Below are 20,585 nucleotides of genomic sequence, written 5' to 3' on the forward strand. Positions count from 1 at the left end.
CCCGGGGAGGGATGGAGGGAAGGATGGAGGGAGGGAGGCAGGCAGAGCTCAGGCAGGGATGCGGGCAGCGCCCGGGGAGGGAAGGAGGCTCTGCCCAGGCAGGGATGCGGAGGATGCCCGGGAAGGATGCGGGCAGTGCCCTGGAGGGAAGGAGGCAGCACCCGGGAAAGGAGGCAGGGAATGCACAGAGCGAGCCGCAGGAATCCAGCAGAGACACCGGCTTCTCCCGGGGCTCTGGGGAGGCGCCGATGGGAAAAGACCCTCCCATGTCCCCCCTGCAGCGTGCTGGGTGCAGCGGCGTCACCCCTTCCCTCCCCGGCGCCCGGCGGCTCTGGGCTCTCATGCCCACCCCGGACGAGTCCCCCGGGCCGGAGGCCCTCGGGGGAGGTGGGCAGGAGCCCTCCCGGGGACTCTCTCCCTCCTCCGGCACCGCTGCTCGCTGTGCTCCGGGGCACATCGCTTCACCTCCTGCCGCCGGAGGGGCCGGGGGCTTCTCTGTGCCCGGGGCCCCACCAAAGGAGGGACATTTCTGTTGCAGTGTCTGCATTTTTGGGTCACCCCGCACGGAGCGTTTACCTGCGTGCTGGACAGAGGGAAGACGCTGCCTGCACCTCCGGGACCATGGTCCAAATCCCCGGGACACGCTGCTGATGGACTCCCTGCACCCCTCTGCTCCTCGGAACAGCCCCCCAAGGCCACCCCGGCTGCCTGTGACACCGGCGAGCACCGAGGTGTCTGCACAGGGCTGGCGGCGATCACACGGGCTCGGCCGGGCTCCCCCCAGCCTCGTCAGCACCTTTGGCTGGGAAAAAACATCATCTCCGCGGTGAGGAGGGGGTGCAGGGGCAAACACAACGCCACATCCCTCCTGGGGGACAAAGGGACGGCAGACACAGCCCCACGGCTGGGGGCACAAGGACACTGGCACAGCCTTGGTGCCACCCTGGCACCAGCAGCAGGCAAAGGGGGTCACAGCCCCTGGCAGGGATCGGGGCGTTATTTCCCTGTAGAGATGCTCAGAGATGCAGATATTTGTGTGTCCCTGGGGTTTTCAGCAGCCCGAGACGCTGCTCCCCTTCCCCGCACGGCCATGGAGCAGCGCCGAGCCCTGGAATGTCTCCGGCAGAGCGCAGGGACCGGGCTGCACATGAACTCTCCTGCACAATTCAGGCTCCAGCCTCGGGGCTATTTTTAGCAGCTCCCTCCGAGATGCTCTTCAGTTGCAGTTTTATGTGTGAAATTTAATATACGAGGAGCTGGGGGGAGGGGAGTGGGGCTGGATCCCGGCACGTCCCCGCTGGCTGCGAGGTTTATCCCAGTCTGAGCAACACGAGCGCAAGGCAAACCTCAAACCATCCATCCAAGAGTTCCTGTGTCCTGATGTGCAGGTGGCAGCTGGGGACAGGCAGAGCTGGTGGCTATGGTCAGCTCCTGCCACAATCTTCCCCTGAGTCCCTGTGTCCTCCACAGCCCATCATTGCTGTTACCTGACATGTGCACCTGCTTCCAACACAAAACCATCCCAGAGCAGGGCAACTCTGTTTGATATGGTACCTGCCCTCCACAGAGGGTGGAAGCTCCCAAAAACCCAGGGGCTGCTCAGCCAAGGCTGGGCAGGGTGAGGGAGAAGGTTACCCAGCTCCAGAGCAACACCCCCAAACCTGCTGCGTGTTCTGTTGGATTTCTGGCCACTTCAGGTACTGAGCTTGGCTCTGCCTGGCACAGAGGTTTTGCAGCCCAACCCATCTTGCCTGAGATGGGACCAGAGATGGCAAAGCCCTCTGAAAAACAGCACCAGTGCAAAGCAATCCAAACACATCACTGACTCCCAGGATTTTACCATTTCCCCACAGGGAAAACAGGTCACACTACACACAGCTCCCCTGGAGCCCCAGAAGGGCTAAATGGGTACATCCATCTCCTGCTCCTCATCTCAATCTGTCCCTGCTGCCCTTTGAGATGAGGAGAAGCAGCTGTTGGAGCACCAAGGGAACTCGCTGCCTCCTCCTTCTGCAAGCCCCAGATTTAGGGAGTCTGTGCCTGGTGGAAAAAGAAGCCTGGTGAGCAAACAGCCTCCTTCCCAGCAAATGCAGCCTTCAGCCCTGCTGCTCCCCTGGGCAGAGCCAGCATCAGGGGAATGGCTCCTCTCCCCATTCCCACAGAGCCACACGCAGCCAGAGCCTCGTGGAAATGACTTTATTGACACGGAGGGCAGGGAAAGCCTGAAGAGCAACACGAACGGGAACACTCGAACGAGCAGGGGCGGAGGGAACGGCACCGACGAGCCCCGGCCCCGCCCCGGGCTCAGACGCCCACCCCAAAAGCTGGGAAGGAATTTGGCAAGGGAAGGGGGTGCTCAGCAACCCCTCCCCACATCGAAACTGTGCTCTCCCTCCCTGCCCCACACAGCATCAGTGCCACTGGCGCTTCCTTAATTGCTCTGTTAATGATTTTTACACTACACCCGCAGGGCTCGGAGCAAATCGCCTACCAGCACACTGGGCAAGGCTCAAGGGCCGGGTTGCTCCAGCTCTGCCCCACTTTCTTCCTCCCAGCCAGAGCCCAGGGGTTCCTACACAGGGACACACCTTCCTCAGGGTCCTGCTGGAGCCTCTCTGACCTTTTCCCAGCGCTGGGTTCTCGGCTGCAGCCAGTGCCAAAGCCCTGATGAACGATCTCCCACCGTGAAACATTTACTGACTTGGAAAGTGGCGTCTAAAAGGACAACAGGGGGGGTTGCTACACGCAAGAGCTTTGTTAGCTGGGGAGGAGATGTCCAAGCATGCTGGGGAGGGAGAGGCTGGTCTGGATTGGGGCTGGATTAAGCAGGACAAGCTATGGATGGAGCAGGGACATGCAAGAAGCTTTGCTTTCACTGCTGGTGCTGCAGCACTGAGTGGATGCAATGGGGCGACTCCACAGCTGTGGACTGGAAGGGAAACAATCCTGGCTCTAAGGGACAGCTTGGAAAACAGGGGCCAGGGCATGGGGCTGCTTGGGACTCAGAGCAGGAGCCTGGCTGGCTCTGGCCACTGTGCTGGGCACAAAGAGTGGAGCTGCCAAAGGGAGAAACCCTTCCATGGCCTGCTCCACCCAGCCCAGCTAAAGCTGAGTGCCCCAGGCAGGCAGGGAGCAAACAGTGCCAAGCCCAAAGCATCTCCCACCATGCCCAGCCTGGGCTTTGGGGGCAGCATGGCAACAGGGAGAGCCACTCCACTGCCCTGGCATCCTGGGGCACTGCCAGCAGCAGCCCCTCTCTGTGGGGGCCTGGCTGATGCTGCAGCCCCACTGGGGAAGTGGCAGTGCCACATCTGGATGTGCCACCACGAGCCTGGGAATTGCCAGGGCCAGCACTGGGAGAGGGGGCACAGCTCAGGGATGGCTGAGGAGGCAGCTTGGCCTCAGCAGGCACAGAAAGAATGTGAGGAAGAGGGGCTGCATGTGGGTGAGGATGCAGAGACCACACCTGGAGCTCTGGCATGAGCCTTTTGCTCTAAGAACAGGCTCATTTCCTTCTTTTCATCAACCCTGCCCTGTTACCCATCCAGGCCTGCAGCTCCTCCCCACACAAAAGCAGCCTCACTGCTCAAATCACCAGCTCATGAGGCAGGGAGATGGCTGGAGTGAAAACACCATAGAAGCCAGCACAAGAGTAATAAAAACCCCCTCCTTAGGGCTCCATCCCCCTCCTAGGACCCCACTGATGGCTCTGTTCCTAATTCCCCGAGGCTGTGCTCACCCTGCTAGAGCCCCATGTCCCTGCAGGGCTCCCAAGACTTCCTTGCAATCACCTTCCCTTTAAGCCAATTACAATAGAAAAACTCAAAAAAAAAAAGTATAAAAATATAAAATAAAGTGCAGTGTTATGTTTTCGACACTTTTGCCTTGTTTTAATGAGCAGACGTGTGGTTTTTGCTCGGTGTTTTTTCGTTTTTCCAATGAGCAGTTATTTTACAAAATCCAAACTACACCTAAAGCCATTTAGAAAACACTGAACATTGGCACAAAATGGGAGAGAAGCCCACGAGAACGGATGAGTGAGGGGCCAGGGGCACATGGGAGTAGTTTGAAGCAGTGGTTACAAACTCCATGGACGCTAAAAATACCAAAGGGGTTTGTTCCCTATCATCATTAGCACGTGGATACTAATTGCTACCTTGTTTAATCAGTGCCTTTGACTGCAATCCTACACATGAATACAGCTGCTTCCAGTTAGGAGTGCTCTTCCCTGCGCTGGCGGTGAAGGAGGCTCTGGGGACCCCTTTTCCCCCCTCCTTCTGCAGGGTGAGGCACAGACTCCACCTCCTGTTAGTTTTTCAAGATGGCATCGTAGGCCTGGTAGATGTACTGGGACACTTCTGGAGCTCGGCATTTCAGGGAGAGCTGTGGAGAGGAGAGCAGAGGTTAGTGCTGGAGTTCCTGCCACGGCCACAAGGGAATGGGTTGGACATGGCTGCTGACAATCACACTGAATATTTGTCCTGCTTTCTTCATCACCAACCTCAAAGTGCCCTTTCAGAGCCTGCTGAAAGCAGGAGGAAAACAAAAGCAAACTCCCAAATTCTCAGCAAATGTAGGTGGCCCCACAGGCAGGAGGAAAAAGGGGACATGGTCCCAAACTGAGACAAGGGACCTGTGCTTGTCCTCAGGCTGCAAATCACAGCACTAAACCCAAGGGCTTCTAAAGATCTGCTGCTCAGTCCTGATGGACACAAACTTGGCTGTCACTCCTCTCTAAAGCAAAGATCAGGCTGAGACCAGGCTTGCAGCATCAAACCTTGTGCAAACACTTTAAATCACCTTCCAACGCTCACATCCACCCCGCAGCTCCCCAGACCACACATTTCTCTTGAAACTCCTGGCACAGCTTCCAACAGGAGATAAATCCTCTAATACCAGAGACACACACGTGTCTCAGAAGGGCAGTGAAGTCAAAGAGAAGAGTCACAGGGGTGCATGAAGCAGGACAGAGAGCAGCTTCCCCCCAGCCCCGGGCTGGTGCCAGCACAGGGCCACAGACAGCAGGGAACACGGCGGGGCATAAATTTCCTCTTGTCTGTAAGGGAGGGAAGGACTCCCTGGCAGTGCTTCCTTGCTAATATCTCTTGGCTTTATCTCTGGGTAACCTTGGCAAGTCACTGCTCATTGCTGAGCAGGCGCTGGCCCAGCTCGCTGGTGACAGAGCAGGGGAATTCTGTTGCTCCTCACTTTGCCCATGCTAAGCACTCCTCAGCCCCCCAGCCAAATTAACAGCATCTCCCTCAACACAGAGCCAGCAGGGAGGGAGGTGTCACTGTCACATTTTCTGGAAAAATCCCTTTGTCAGGATTCCATCTCCTGGGAAGTTGAGGAGCCTCAGAACAAAAACCGAAAACAATAAGTATCTGATTTGGTTCTCCTGTGTTTTGCTGCTTTGGAATGTGGTTGGAGATTGTTTACCAACTCGTCATTGTTTCATTGGTTTCATGTGAATTGTTTTAACTTAATGACCAATCACAGCCAGGCTTGTTGAGACTCTGGAGAGAGTAATGAGTTCTCATTATAATTCTTTGTAGCCTTCTGTCTGTATCCTTTCTCTATTCTTTAGTATAGTATAGTATAATATCATATGGTGTAGTATAGTATAATATAGTATAAATAATAAAATAATAATACAAAAATTAAAATTATAATATAATACATATAATGTATCATATAATGTATCATATATCATATCAGCCTTCTAGGAACATGGGAGTCAGATTCATCATTTTCCTCCTTCATCCTGAGTAGCCAGTGAATACCCAGGGAGGAAGGGCAGGGAGGAAGGGCTCAGGGTGTGGGTGAGCAGCAGGAGCCCAGGCTGTGCCCTGCCCTGTGAGCTCTCACCGTGTAGTTGGGGTTCCCGGGCTGGATGCGCAGCTCTGCCAGGATCCAGATGCCATTGGTGAGCTTCAGGGACTGGTAGAGCATGTCCTGCCCCTCCACGTTCCTCTTGGCAATGGTGTAGACATTGTTGTTCTGCAGCTTGCTGGAGACAGTGTCTTTGGAGGGAAGGGAGTTAAAAAAAGGCATCTGTTAGTTCAGATCCATCATCTGCAGAGACAGGAGAGCCCTGGGGAGCATTCCCAGGATGCAAGGGCACAGGGAAATGCTGGCTGCTTCCCTGGGGACAGGAGCAAATGTGACACAAGGAGAAAAAAAAATCCAGTTCTCTCCATGGACCCACCTCATTCCCTTCAGGCTGTGATCTCTTGGTAAGCATTTGCCCATCTTACAGGGCTCTCACTGCCCTGGGTCACTCAGGACTTGATCAAGGTGAGACTTTAAAGGCTGCTCAGAGGGGAAGAGGACTCTGCTTTCCCTCCAAACCCCCTAGATGAAGGTGGAAAAGAACAAAGATCACAGCCTGAGGCGTGCTCAGGTTCTGAGGTTGTGTCCAAGCCACAAGAGCTCCCTCCTACTTTGCTCACACACAGACACTTCTGGCCAAATCAATGTCCTACAAGGCAGTAAAAATCCTCTCCCTTTTTAAAAAAGCAATTACTTGAAAGGGCAAACCACCCCCCAGGCACTGTCTCCAGACATCACAGGGCTGTGGTACAGTTTTAACACACAGCCTGACCTTGGCCCTTGCAGATGAGGTGTGATTTCAGCTGCACACCTGGATGGGTGTCATTGTCACACACATTATTTCTAAGGGACTTTCTGAGGAAACCAGAACAGGGAAATCCACACAACACCAGGACCCAAACCAGCAGCCCCTGGATGCCAAGGAGTTCCTCAGCACAGAGCAAACATCAGGCTGTGGATGCCTGTAAAGGGGCACAGTCACACTTTGGGTGGAAGATCCCACACCTGATAAGCATCATTGGCAAATTCCCGTTTCTGGTGCTCAACAGGAGAAATTTAACTCCCTGCAGGGGCAGGTGGAACATTTTATCTGTGCTGGGTCATTCAGAGCAGGTTGGGTACTACTGACAAAAAATGAGGGACAGAAACAGCCTTAAACCAACTTGCACTGAAAGGCCAGAGACTGGAAATGTGGGATCCCTCTGAGGAGCACAGGGAGCAGCACAGCAGCAGAGGAGCAGCACAAAGTGACCATGCAGCTCTAATCCATCCACAGGGTGCCAGACCTGACAGTGGACACCAGTCTGTGCTGAGGGACTGGACAGAGGACAGCAGAGCCTGTTCATGCACCCGGGAATGGTGGGAGGAGGAAGAAAAAGGCAAATCCACACCCCTGATGCAGACACTGGGATCCACTGCCTCTCCCCAGGGCACCTGGACCCTTTGTGCCCCGCTTTGCTCCCCAGAGCAGCTCCCTGCAGGCCCAGGATGGTTCAGGCATGCAGCCACCCAGACACACTCAGATTTAGGCTTCCTCTCTTCCCCAGTTACTATGGAAACTGGCTGATATATGTAACTAATGAGATCTTTTGCTTAAAACCCCTCATTGCCTGTCTCCTCCTCCCACCCATACTCCTCTCCACAATAAACTCAGCCACACTTGGGAAATGGGCAGTGCAGAGCAGTCCCCTGCTCACAGGGAGCTTGGCTGGGATTAATCCATGCTGCAAGGACATCACCCACCAGCAGTGAAGCCCCAATTCCCATATTCTCATGCTCTCAAGCCATCCACGGGAGCCTCCAGGCCTTTGGGAAGGCACAGAGTGCAACACAAGCACAGGCTCAGACAGGACATCCTTGTCTGGGAGGGTTGCTGGTATTAAATGGGATTTTGTTTGCTGTGGTTAAACCTCACCCCTCTGGAAGGTGGAACTACTGGCAAGGACTTTCTCCAGCAAGGACTTTCTCCAGCAAGCCTGACACCTGCCACAGCAGCCTCCCCTCTGCTGGGAGATGCTGTCAGAGTAAAGACATTCCCTGGGGAGCACAGATGCAGGATTGGAATGAGAAGCTGCAATTTTGGCTGCTACCCCATCACAGGGGGTGATGGCAGAGCAGGGGAGCTGTGTCTAGGGAGCTCAGCAGGTGAGGCACAGCCACAGAGCAGCTGCTCTTCCACCAAAATCTTCATGTGATGGCTCCTCTTGCCATGGAAACACCCCCAGCCTCTGCTGAGGGGCAGATTTCAGAGCAGGAACATGCTTGTAGGGGGATTCAGGGAGGGAAAGTGAGGCAGGGCAAACCCTAGGAAGGTTTTTACAATTTTCTGCTCCCTTGACCTCAGTTATCCTCCAAAGAGCACAAAAAGCCCCACCAGAAGATGCCCTGCCCCAGCCAGAGCAATGGTGAGCAGCTGGAGCTGATGCTTGGCTTGCCTGACCCTCCTGCCCCCAATCTGAGCACAGGTTTGGGGAGACCTGAGCCCCTCTCCCCCCAGGTAGCAGCTCCCATCCCTCCTGTGCTCTGGAGTATCAGCAATTTGGATTTTGGAGATCATCAGAGTTGCTAAGCAACAGTGGCAGGCTGGGGCTGGCTGAAGGCAGGACCGCTAATGCCATGTGACAGCACAGCCTTTATTTAAAAAAATAAATAAATAAAAGAAACCCAGGCAGATCTTGCTGGGAGCAGGGAGCTGAGCCCAGGCCCCCAGAGCCCAGGGAGGCAGGAGCAGGGCTGGGTGACTCTGGGAACTCTGCAAAGCAGAGCACACAAGTCCTTCAGCAAAGCAGCACAAGGCACAGCTGGCCTTGCCACAGCAACTTTCTTTTGTCTCAAGGTTTCTTCTCAGAACCCTCCTGAAGCACAAGGGAAGGACACAGGGAGGTTTGGCCATCACCAAAGCCAGGGAAGCCTCTGACATCAGCCCAGCTTTCAGGGCTGGTTTGTTTTCCTTGTATTTTCCTTTCTAAACAGAATTTTTGACCTCAGTCTCTCAGCCAAGCAGTGCACATGGAAACACAGGGAGGAACAACTCAACAGCTCACAAGGTCTCCTTCTTTGCACTGAAGGGACCCAGTATTTTTCTAACAGCACTTCTCTACTGGGTAAAGCAAAGGATGAGATTAAATCTTCTGCTCACCAGCTTAAGAACTTCACATCTGAACTCAGAGAGCCAAGATGAGCACCTGGCAGGGGGTGTGCACCGAGGACAGGCACAACTCAGAGCCAACACTGATCATACACCTTGTCTGACCTTTGTGGCAATCTGCAGCAAGCACTCCATAGCAGAAAGTACAATTTAATGCTTATATTTTATGCTGTGATAGCCCAGAACATCCCTGTGCCATTTCTAGCAGCACCTGAATGGTTCTGAGCATCCAGCCAAGAACTGCATTCAGGCTGATCCAGTGGGGAGGCACTTGGGGCAATGTTCTGACACCACATTCATTTCCAGGACATGTAATATGCACCAGTTCTGTAATTTATTAAACTATCAGCTACAAGATTTGCACATTCAGAAAAAAACATCATACCATGCAAGCTTGTGTATGATTTTCCCCCAGGGTTTTTTCATCAGAATAAAATCCAATTTACCTTTTTTCTGGCATTAGCAAATTATTTGGGGGAGAAAAACAAAGTGACCACTGCATACCAATAAAGCCATGCTCAACTCCAAACATGAAAGCCACCAAATTGTGGACCAGTGATAAACAAGTGAAACCAAAATTCCTGTGCTGAACAGCACAGCAACTGATGGAATACCATTAAATGGGAGGAAATCTCCATGTGCAAGTCAGCTCATCCTCTTTCACTCTGTGGGTTTGGGTAAGCAGTGTTTAGGAAAAAGAAAACCATTTAGCTCATCTGATTTGCATATCCTAATGTAGTGATCCTTTAGAATTTAGTCAAACTTAGCATGTTGAAAAAATCTCAGTGTAAACAAGGCAAACTGAGCTTCAGTGCATGCTCAGTGACAGGGGAAACCTCAGCTGCACCAACAGCACCCAGAATATTTGAGCTGTAACAGTTAAGGAATCTATTTTCATGTACTAGATTCATGTATTTTCATTAAAAAGACCCCAAATCAATTAATTTAGCGCTGGATTAATAAGAGATGAGAATGCTGGGCTATAATCATGACCTTGTGTTTTCATTATTTCTGAATGAGGTTTTCTCAAGGGAACTTTCCCAACCTCTTCCTAAGAGGCTGATGCATGGAACAGCTCTGATGAATTCAAGATGTGCAGGGCATCCCAAGCACACCTTGGCCCCATGGAACAGCTCCAGAGGGACTTGTTCCTCCACAGCCCTCAGGAACAGCCTCAGGCCAGGCCCATCTCTCACCACTGGGAACCTGAGCTCCAAATCCAGAATTAAGCACTCATCTCTCCCTGAGTCACTGGGGAATGGTGAGAATACCTTCAAAGGTCCAGGATTTGCTTTTTTTTGGTGAAGACACAGATCAGCTCACAGATCAGACCCCAATTCCCACTTACAGGTACCTGCTCCTCATCCCACAGCCTGGCACCTTAATCCTTGGCTTCCCTTGCCCTGCTCTGGGCTACCTGCAGCAGCCAAGACTTTCTGGTTGCTCAGTGCTTTGGGATGAGCTTTTTTTGCCATCCCTGTTGCAAGCCACCAAAGCTCAAACCAATCTTTTTACCTACAAAGGCCTGGGAGCACAGACTGCCCCAGAAGCTTCTCTGCTGTCTGTCTGTGTTTATCTCCTCTTTGTTTGAAGGAAGAAAAGCAATAACCTGGAGAAGAGTCTGCAGTTTGCACAGGAGGTGCTGTAAGGTGACTGTTGCACTGTGACAGACAGCTCTGGATGTACAAGAAACTCACACACTGCTTTTCTGACAGATCAAATCCCAGCCCCCAACAAATCCCTGCTCCAAGCCTAACTCACTTCAGAGGCAGTTCCTGAGCTCACAGCAGCACCCTGGCTCTTTCCTGCTCTTCTCCCTCTCCTCATTTCTTTCAGATACATCCCAGCCTCTTGGTTGCACACACCTGCTGCCATGTCTGTCACATTGCACATCAGCTTCTTCATCACCCACTCTTGTCATTCCCCAGTTCCACTGAGCAGCATTCTTCATTTTCACCTTCATTTCCTTATTTTTCACCTCTTTGATTACTCCTGTCTCAGTTCAGACACTTTCTAGAAAGCCTCAAATGGGTCCATTGCCTGCATCTTCCTTGCAGCATCTCCCAAGATTCCTGCCTTTCCCTCAGTAAAATCTAAACAGGGAATATGTGCTGGGTGTTTAGAGAGAAAGAAATTCAAATTTCAGTTTCTCCACTGAGGAAGAGCAGCACCCCTTGCTTGACTGCTCTGCAGAGCCTCCAGGATGGCTGCACAGAACTTCAGCCCTGCTCCTCTCACAGCACAGATGTGAGAGCTCATGAAAGGAAAGGCTGTTTGCAGCTGGGAGGAGGAGAACTGGGAGAAGGGGAGATGGGAGAAGGGGAGATGGGAGAAGGAAGGAGAACTGGGAGAAGGAAGGAGAACTGGGAGAAGGGGAGATGGGAGACGGAAGGGGAGATGGGAGAAGGAAGGGGAGATGGGAGAAGGAAGGGGAGCTGGGAGAAGGGGAGATGGGAGGGAGAGAACTGGGAGAAGGAGAAGGGGAGATGGGAGAAGGAAGGAGAGCTGGGAGGAGGAGAGCTGGGAGAAGGAAAGCTGGGAGGAGAACTGAGAGAAGGAGAGCTGGGAGAAGGAAAGCTGAGAGAAGGAAAGCTGGGAGAAGGAAAGCTGGGAGGGGGAGAGCCAGGCTCTGAGGGTGCAGGGATCACACTCCTGCCCAGCCTCTCCCAGCCCAGCTGCTCCACAGGGCTCTGAGTGGCTGCTGGAGCTGAGTTAGGGCCCAGCTCTGGGAGCTGAGTATTTTTAGCTCCAGCTGCACTCACGTCACGGATCAGCCAGGCTGAGGCATGAATGGTGTCTCAGCACTCCCCACCTGGTGGGTGGGCTCAGGCTGGGCATGAATGACTGATCCCAGCAGATCCCAGCAGGGAGAACAGCTCACTCCAAGGAGCCAGCAGTGCTCCAGAGCTGTTCCCTGTGCACAAACCCAGCCTCTCCTCAGGTCTGGTGAGGAGCTGCTGGGATCTGCAGAGTTTTGCTCAGCTCTGCCACGAGTGCATTGCATACCTGCAAAGACACCACAACCACTGACAGCCCAAACTGAGAGCTTTATTGTGGTTACACATCTCCTGCAGGAGAGTCTTTGGAACAGGAACCAGCCCTTCCTCCACAAGGATCAAGTTCCTAAAGATTTTATATGCAGACTTGCTCTTTTTGGAAGAATGGATAGTCTTAAGCCTATTTTCACTGGATTTAAACAATCAAAATTGTGAATCTTGAAAAATTATCACCCTACTGATGCACATGGCCAGGCATACACCCTTGCTCTGGTGTAAACTAGAAGATGGACTCAGCTCCTGCCAGATTTCACCCAGCCTATTCTGCCTCTGCCCTAGTGTCTCACTTGCCATGCTGTGAGAAGCCTGCACCTCTGAGGATGCTGGAATTTCACACTCCGTGGGTTTTGGATGTGGCTGATCCTCGTGCAAGCAAGGCTTGGTGCTCTTAGGATGGTCTGAGCTAGAGGAGGTAAGTGCCTGTAGGAAATCAAGGTGAGCAGGCTGAGTCAGGGCTACACTGGTAAAAAAAAAATAGAAAATATAGAAAGAATACAAGGGGCTCAGGCAAGCACACAAGATTTCCCTGGTTTTCCCTCCTGCAAGCTCTTGGCCTGCTCCATGCTCAAGCCCAGGTGGTCAAGGAGGAGTTGAAGAGGGAGGAGGTGAGGGTGGCAGAAACAGAAGCCTCAGAGGATGGAAGTGTTTGGAATCTGTTTATGGGGAGAGACCCACTTCTGCCAAAGAGGCTGGCAGGTCCTGGCAGGTCCTGCACTCCCCTGAGCACCCCAAGGGATGGGTTGTGCTCTGGAGAGGCTCTGCAGCCACGTTCCTGCCTGGGAAAGGCTGCAGATCCCACTGAGAGGAACTGCCTGCTGTTCCCTGCTCTCCCTGACAGCTGGAAACTTGTCCTCCTGAGCATCCCAGGCCTGGCTGAGCAGTCTGGCCCTGAGCTGGCAAAACCTTTTGCAATGGGGAGCATTCTGTCACTCCAAATTTCACAACATCATCTTCCAGAGGGAGGAGGGGGAGGCCAGGCTGCAGGACTGCCAATCTTCCCAGCCACATCCCCCTTCCAGGCAGCACCTCAACACCAAAATGAGCAGCTTCCAGGGCTCTTTATCTCCAGTCAGTGTTTCTGATTGGAGATAAAGAGCCCTGGATGCAGCCAGGGCATGGCCAGGGCAGAAGGCAGCAGCAGCAGCTCTGCAGTGCAGGGGGAGAGGCAATGCCAAGCTCAGTCAGGAGCAGAGGGAGGACTGGGGGAGGCACAGAGGTTGTTCTCATTTCAAACCCCACAGTGAAATCAAGTCATAAGGTCCAACAGCTGCTATTTTTCCCCTCCTCTTGCGTGCTCCAGCTTTTATATTCCAAAATAGTAATAATTATGAGTACAAAGAGACCCATGGTTTCTGTCTGCTATTGAAGCACGAGGGTGTTCATTGTGTAATAGCAGGCATGAGAGAATAAAAAGGTTACAGGGCTGGTAATCAATAGGGACACTTCTTTCATCTGTGAAACAGAGCAGCTTTTGGTAGAATCACTTGGCTCCTGTCCAGAACCTCCAGAACAGGAGCAGAGCTGCTGAGCTGGCCCCATTCCACTCTTTTACACTCCCTTATCCTTCAGCAGTAGTAAGGTCACACGTACAAGATGCTCACAGAGGAAACTCTACAGCCAAACAAACTGAACAGGACCAAACATGATGAAAATGCATCAATATCTCAGCTAACACCAGCACACCCTTCCCACATGGCCTGTCCTCCTCAAACACCCAACACCCTGCAGAGTCTGTAGGGTTAAATCTTTCATAACAGAAAGAAGAAAGAAGCTGCCAAAAGGTGAAGTGAGTGGCCCAGGGTGATGCAGTAGGGCTGGAACACTTTGATCACATCTCACAGCAGCAGGACAGGGTTGCTGAACAGCCCCAACATCACATTCAGCTCCATTTAAAGAGCAGCTTTGCAGGGAAGCAAAGTATAAAAGGGAAAACAAGAATACAAGGTCCAGAATGAAAGGAAGAAACAGACTGGTCAAATCAAAGACTTGGGATTTTTAGATGTGCTTTTATGGGGACCCAGCTAAAGTTTTTGACTGAAACAAGCCCTAGGATCCCAGGCTGTGCTATTCAAAAGTGCAATACTTACATCTTCATCAGCCATCAGCTTATTTTACTAAGGTGATATTAATAAGGTGATTTTTAATGGCAATACATCAAAAGTGCTCTCAGCATGGCAGAATGAAGCTACTCACCAGCATTCAGGTGACAGTCTTTAATCTGGAACTGAAGCTCATTTTCATTTGGAATATCCTTCCATGTTGCAAGGAAGACCTGGCGCTCTAGAAACAAAAAAATCTCCTCAGCACTGTGGGATCCTCACAGGACCCCAGCATTAATTAACACCACAGAATATTCCAAAGTAGACACACTAAAGGGCTTTTGGGAACTTTTTTTCCCTGCTGGGGACAGATTTATTCCTGGATTTACCTCAGTCTCTTTGTAAAAGCAGCAAAGCTTTGATGGATTTTGGCCTCCCCCAAAAGAGAATCAGTCTTTGCCACATGAGCTGTTTACAAGCCAAGAATATGCAGGATTTGACAAGAAAGAAGGAGATCCACACATTTAGGATTATGTTAGTGAAAGCTGCTTTTCTAGCAACTTCCAGCCAGTTCAAACAAAACTTTTACAATAAAGGTGACTAGGAATACAAAAATTCCAGTGAAAATGGTGACTAGGAATACAAATAAAGTGTGCAAACGTTATTTGTGACAGCTGATTCCTGCATGATTACAGCTGCTTGCAAGGTGACATTTGATGTCATTCCTGAACCCAGTGATGCAGTTTGGGAGGAATAAAGGTGATTAGGAATACAACAAAGGTGACTATGAATACAAAAATTCCAGTGAAAATGGTATGGGGGCAAATCCTAGACCCATTCAAGTGAATCAAACCACCAAAAACCCCCAAAACTGCAACAACCCAAATCCAAACAAATACAAAAAAAAAAAAAAAATCAGCTTCAAAGAAAACAGATCCACCTGGCTGAGAGAATGAGAGGGGACTTGGGTTCTGCAGCTGGAGGACAATGGGGACAGGACAACAGGGATAACCAGACCAGACCTGCTGAGATGCAGCGGCTTGAAGGTCAAGGCACAGGTGAAACTGAGCCAGCAGAGACCTGCAGCTCCAGCTGGGCACAGCTTGGCTGCAGGGGGCTCAGCACACAACCCCAAAGCACTCACCCATTTTGCCATCCTCCACGAAAAGCACGTTGAGAGGGATTAGGCAGCTGAAGTAAAAGACATCAATGTTGTTTTTCACAGCCACCTGTCACAGAAAAAAAACAGGGAGGTTAAAGAGTCTCTCTCAGCTGGAAAAGCAAAGGGATCACACACAGTCTCATCACCCTGGAGTGCTCTCTCTGTGCAGAGGCCAGCCTGAGTGGGATGGTACTGAGCTCCTGGGCAGTTTCAGAAAGGACCAGTCCCCTGCTCCACTTTCACTGAAAGCTGCCCAAACTTCTCCTGTGAACCTTCCATTGTGCTGCTTCAGAGCCAGCTCCACTCAGGGGCTCACAGCAGCATCCTGGCTCTTTCCTGCTCTTGTTCAGTCTCTCCTTCTCATTTCTTTCAGGTACATCCCAGCCTCTTGGTTGCACACACCTGCTGCCATGTCTGTCACATTGCACATCAGCTTCTTCATCACCCACTCTTGTCATTCCCCAGCTCCAACCCCCTGAGCAATACTCTTCATTTTCACCCTCATTTCCTTATTTTTCACCTCTTTGATTACTCCTGTCTCAGTTCAGACACTTTCTAGAAAGCCTCAAATGAATCCATTGCCTGCATCTTCCTTGCAGCATCTCCCAAGACTCCTGCCTTTCCCTTAGTAAAATCTAAACAGGGAATATGTGCTGGGTATTGATTCCTGGAAGAAGAAAGCCCTGCTAGAGAGCAATCAGGTAAAAAAAAACATCACTTGACAAAAGACTTAATTCTCAGTGTCATTAAACTCCACCAGCCAGGGAGTTTGCCCTTATCTGCTTTGCCTTTATCACACACACTTGCCATGTTCCCCACTAATCTCTGCTAACAGTTTTCTCCAGGCTGAGAGCTGCTGGGACAAGCAGGAGCAAATGGGAGGTCTGAGAGGTGCAGTGTCACAGCACAGCTCAGGAAAAGGCACCTCTGGGCTTTATTTCCATGCCTCTCATGCTCTCCCCACGTCAGCCCACACAGCTGGAGGCTGTCATGGGAGCACAGCTCAGCAGACACCTGCCTTTGCTGCAAGGAAGGAATCTTAAGCCTTGTAAGAAAGACCCAGAATTGAGGTTGTGTGGGGAATTTCAGGAGCCATTTGAGCTCCCGCTTTGTTTGAAAAACCCCAGAGGGAGTTCTCCAATTTGTCACCCTGAAACACAAACCAGACTATGCTAAATGCTGAGCCAAAGGAATAAATTTGCTGCTACAAAGATTTATGGCAAGACAAACTTCAATGACAGTAATTAAATATATTGATGTCCTACTGGGAGAATCTATTGTCCTACAGGGGCAAGTTGAGAAGGACACCCACAAATATTGGTAAAAACCAGCTGTGGATAGACAAGGAAGGGGAATAAAGCAGTCAGCTGATCAAACATGTGTGCAAGCCAGAGACAAGTGGAAGGAGGTCAAGCTTCCAAACAAACTCTTCTGGCAATTTTGAGGTCCCAGAAGTGCAAAGAAGTGCAGAAAGGTAAATGTGACAATCTGTGGTGTTCCTACTTTTCAGCCATCACTAAAGGTAGCAGCTTATATTTAATTCCCTCAGTGCAAACCAGCTTAAGAAGGGATTAGTCTAAAGCCCACTAAAACCACACAAATGATGGTGCAACTGAGGAAAAACCTGGGATTGGTTCTCTGTAACAGGGACCTGTTCCATGCTCTGATTGCTGGCGTCACGCTCACGAGTTGGAGTGTTCAGTGTTTGAACCAGAGGGGTAAAAGCAGATTGGTGGGTGGACTTCAGTGATTCACCACTGCAAAATATGATGGAACACATTGGGTGAGGAGCCAAAAATGCACTTCAGAGTCTGGGAGGGGAGAGCTGGGGGAGGGACAGCAGTACAGCCATTCCAGATGCTGTGCTTGGATATAAGTCATGGAGATGAGCCAGGAGAGGGGAAATTTAGGCTAAATGTCTGGGAAAACCAACAGTGAGAATTATTAAGCAGCACTAAATTCCTCTGAGGATAAAAGAAGCTCCAGTGCTTGGACTTACACTTAAAATCAGCCTTGACAATGCTCTCAATAAGAGGAACTGTAGGAAAACAACAAAGCATAGCAGGGACTACACTGCATGACCCAAGATCTTTTCCAAGTCTGATTTAATGATTAATTGCCTTGCCTTAGAACAACAGAGATTACTTAGCTTTTGTAGCTAATTGTTGTTGCCATACAACAGCAGTTTCTTACAAGAGGGGCTGGAAAGCTGCTCCGTCTCTCCAGTCACGGTTCTAGAGGCACACTCCAAATTAATATGCCAGCCCTGTCCCTGCAGTTATAAGGATGCTATAAAAAGGTATCTGCTGACCTGCTTCTCAACTCTGCAGAAACACACTGAGTAAGCTGCTTTGGCTATCTCTGGAGAGCTACCCAATTAAGATGCTCTGAAGTGCAATTTCTTCCCAGTAAAGAAAAACCAAGCCACATGGAAGCCTTCCTCCCAAACTGCATCACTGGGTTCAGGAATGACATCACATGTCACCTTGCAAGCAGCTGTAATCCTGCAGGAATCAGCTGTCACAAATAATTTTTGCACACAGGGTGGAAAAAGCTCTCCTGAACCTACAGGACTGGGGAGCTCCTCAAAATGAGCTTCTGTTGTTCACCACCACACACTTGCCCCAAACTGGGCTCCACAAGATCTGGTCCATCAAAAGACACCTGGATGGGGAAACTCACACCAAGAAGAGGCCCCCTGAGTTGGTAACAGCTTCCCAAGGTCATGCTCCACGTCAGGAGCACCCAGTGCCATCTGACAGGCTACAAAAGCAGATCCACAGCAGCACCTGCAAGAAGCTGAGTAGGTAATACCAGTGACTTTCCAAAAAAATCCAGTGCTCCTCAGGTGGGAACATTGTCCTGAGACAGGCAATGACATCTGATGTGACAGCAGGAGCTGAGAAGCCTCTCCAGGTTTGACATGCCTGTAGAGAAACCTCTGCTTGCATTTAACAAATCCTCCAGTCCAGACTAACTTTGCTCATGGCTCTGCTTTAACCTGCTGACCTGGACATGACCTATTAAATCTCTAGCTAGACCTTTAGCTTCAGACATTTCAGAGTTGAAACAGAAGCATTTTTAATAAAAATGGCTTTCCATTTGTGATCTTTTAGAGAGGGGGAAAAAAAATATTAGTACCTTGTGAATTAAGTCAAGCAGCCAGCAAAGCTCTGAGGGATAGAAGTCAAAAGGTGGCAGATTTTTGTGTGATGCTTGACTGTTGCAAAGGTGTGAGCCCACTAAAAATTGGCTCAGGGTTACAAATCACTGATGTCTTGTTCATGACCTGACTAGAGGAAGCAGCACCTCTAGAAATAACCCCTGGAATATAATTCCTCACCTTCCAGCATGAGCACCCTTCTGAAGGGCTTTCTTGCAGTCCAGCCCTCTGACAGCCCAAACATGGTATTTTGGGGAAGAAGTACCTCACAGGAACAATGTCAAGTTATTTTCTTCAATAGTGTAGGTTTCTGATGCTTTAAATCTCAGACTTGAGCAACAGAACTGACTTTCAAAGTCAAGTCTGAAAGCAACACAGATGCTTTCCATCAGCAGCAAGTACACAACATACCCACTTGGAATCCCATTAGCACCTACACTAAATTAAGGATTTACTTAAGTTGGGTTTTGCTTCAGAGCCTGGTAACAGCCAAACTGTTAAGGCAAGAACAACTCTCCTCTGCAGAGCCTTTTTTTTACCTCACCAGGTCATGGCTTGCTCTGTGACAGTCTGCTGCTCTGCCCCCAGGGAAAGCTGAACCTCCACTTCATTTTGTGTGACAGGAAGGGTGTGATGGTGTTCACAGGGGTCTGAGGATGAGGGAAGAGAGGAGGATCTGACTCCATGTTTCAGAAGGCTTGATTTATTATTTTATGATATATATTATATTCAAACTATACTAAAAGAATAGAAGAAAGGATTTCATCAGAAGGCTGGCTAAGAATAGAAAAGGAAGAATGATAACAAAAGCTTGTGTCTCAGACAGAGTCTAAGCTAGCTGACTGTGATTGGCCATTAATTAAAAATAACTACTTGAGACCAATCACAGATGCACCTGTTGCATTCCACAGCAGCAGATAACCATTGTTTACATTTTGTTCCTGAGGCTTCTCAGCTTCTCAGGAGAAAAAACCCTAAGGAAAGGATTTTTCATAAAAGATGTCTGTGACAGGAAGGGCTCTCAGGATCCCAGGGGTGCCTGCAGCCTCTGCCAGCCACAGGGTTGTGCTCTGCGCTTCTTCTCTCTGTGCTCTCCCCACAGGGCTGAGCCTGGAGCTGTGCAGGCACAGCAAGGGTTACAGCAATGGGTAGGGAACACAGAGTTACTGGGAGGGGTTGTGCTCTCCTGTGCCTTGCTGCACTTCAAGTTCAAAATGTACAATTTATAAATGTGCTGCACCATGTGGCAGACGTGCTCTTAACCTCCAAACCAACAGCTTTCCACAGCTGAGTGAGGAACTGGCCACAGATGCCAAGCTGTGATCCAAGTCCTTAATTCAGAGTGTTCCCAGGAGGGTTCTTTGCTGAAATAAGACTCTCACAAGCAGACACTGTTGAAGAATAACCCAGGCAACAAACCCAAGCAGCATCTTCCCCATCCAGCTACCCACAGGTGTTGTGTGGTGGCTGGTCAGGGATTCTGACACCACTCACACACAGGCAGATATTGTGTCATTTATCAAGCAGGCTCTGGAGAGTGAACATCTGTTGGCTGGAACTGCTGCTCACAACGATTCCCACAGAGAGCTGGATGTGTGAAATCTGTCTGCAAGTTCTGAGTGCTGTGTTTGTGACCTGAGCTCCATTAACAGCTCTGATGAATGAGAGCTCCAGCGGCTCTGCACTGCCAGACGCTGGAGCGTGGAGGAGCACAGGTGATGAGTTACAGCAGGAAGGATAAGAATCATCCACTGCATTAGCAACACTGATATTTCCTCAGTGAAGAAGCTGCACCTTCCTCCTCTGTCTCCATAAAAAGGTTTTGCCAAACTCACTTCAAGCAACAAAAGTATCCTGCACCTCACGCTGCACAGACCTCTGTGTTTCCAAGTGTCCCTCCTCAGGGAGAAATGCAGCTGGCAGATCCTTCCCTTTCCACACTCAGATAATTTTACTGAATTAAATAAAAAAAAAGCAGTTTGAAACATTCCAGCTTTTTTCAGCTGTATGCTCTGTAGCTGCAGCAAGCAGGGCTGGCAGCTGACAGCAGGATGTGACACACTGATGGTGCATTCTGATCCCAAGAGAGTGGCTCCAGCCTCAGGCAGACTTGCTGCTGCTCCAGGAGTGCCTACAGCTCATTTTCACCTGCATTGTCTCCTGCAAGGGGCTATAATCCCACAGA

The 20,585-nt window shown here is 50.5% G+C and overlaps 3 protein-coding genes across 4 annotated transcripts in view; 1 reads left to right on the top strand and 2 right to left on the bottom strand.

The window, feature by feature from the left end:
- RASL10B (RAS like family 10 member B) overlaps positions 1 to 655 on the bottom strand; it is a 9,956-nt gene extending 9,301 nt beyond the window's left edge. The window contains exon 1 of the mRNA XM_005425395.2: positions 577 to 655. The gene's annotated coding sequence lies outside the window, so the exon portion shown is untranslated. The remainder of the gene's footprint in view (positions 1 to 576) is intronic.
- LOC102032287 (GAS2-like protein 2) overlaps positions 1 to 1,704 on the top strand; it is a 16,498-nt gene extending 14,794 nt beyond the window's left edge. The window contains exon 6 of the mRNA XM_031060608.1: positions 1,640 to 1,704. Coding sequence (XP_030916468.1) covers positions 1,640 to 1,704 — 65 coding nt within the window. The remainder of the gene's footprint in view (positions 1 to 1,639) is intronic.
- A 477-nt stretch (positions 1,705 to 2,181) lies between these two features.
- AP2B1 (adaptor related protein complex 2 subunit beta 1) overlaps positions 2,182 to 20,585 on the bottom strand; it is a 74,332-nt gene continuing 55,928 nt past the window's right edge. Inside the window, exons 18-21 of one of the 2 annotated variants that reach the window (XM_005425396.3) lie at positions 15,220 to 15,304; positions 14,230 to 14,316; positions 5,869 to 6,023; positions 2,182 to 4,383 (exon numbers count right to left, since the gene is read on the bottom strand). In XM_005425396.3, coding sequence (XP_005425453.1) covers positions 4,309 to 4,383; positions 5,869 to 6,023; positions 14,230 to 14,316; positions 15,220 to 15,304 — 402 coding nt within the window. In that variant the 3' untranslated portion in view covers positions 2,182 to 4,308. The remainder of the gene's footprint in view (positions 4,384 to 5,868; positions 6,024 to 14,229; positions 14,317 to 15,219; positions 15,305 to 20,585) is intronic. The other variant, XM_005425397.2, reaches the window with a different exon arrangement.

This window comes from Geospiza fortis, unplaced genomic scaffold (genome assembly GCF_000277835.1).
Source record: "Geospiza fortis unplaced genomic scaffold, GeoFor_1.0 scaffold425, whole genome shotgun sequence".
Classification (NCBI taxonomy): Eukaryota; Metazoa; Chordata; class Aves; order Passeriformes; family Thraupidae; genus Geospiza; species Geospiza fortis.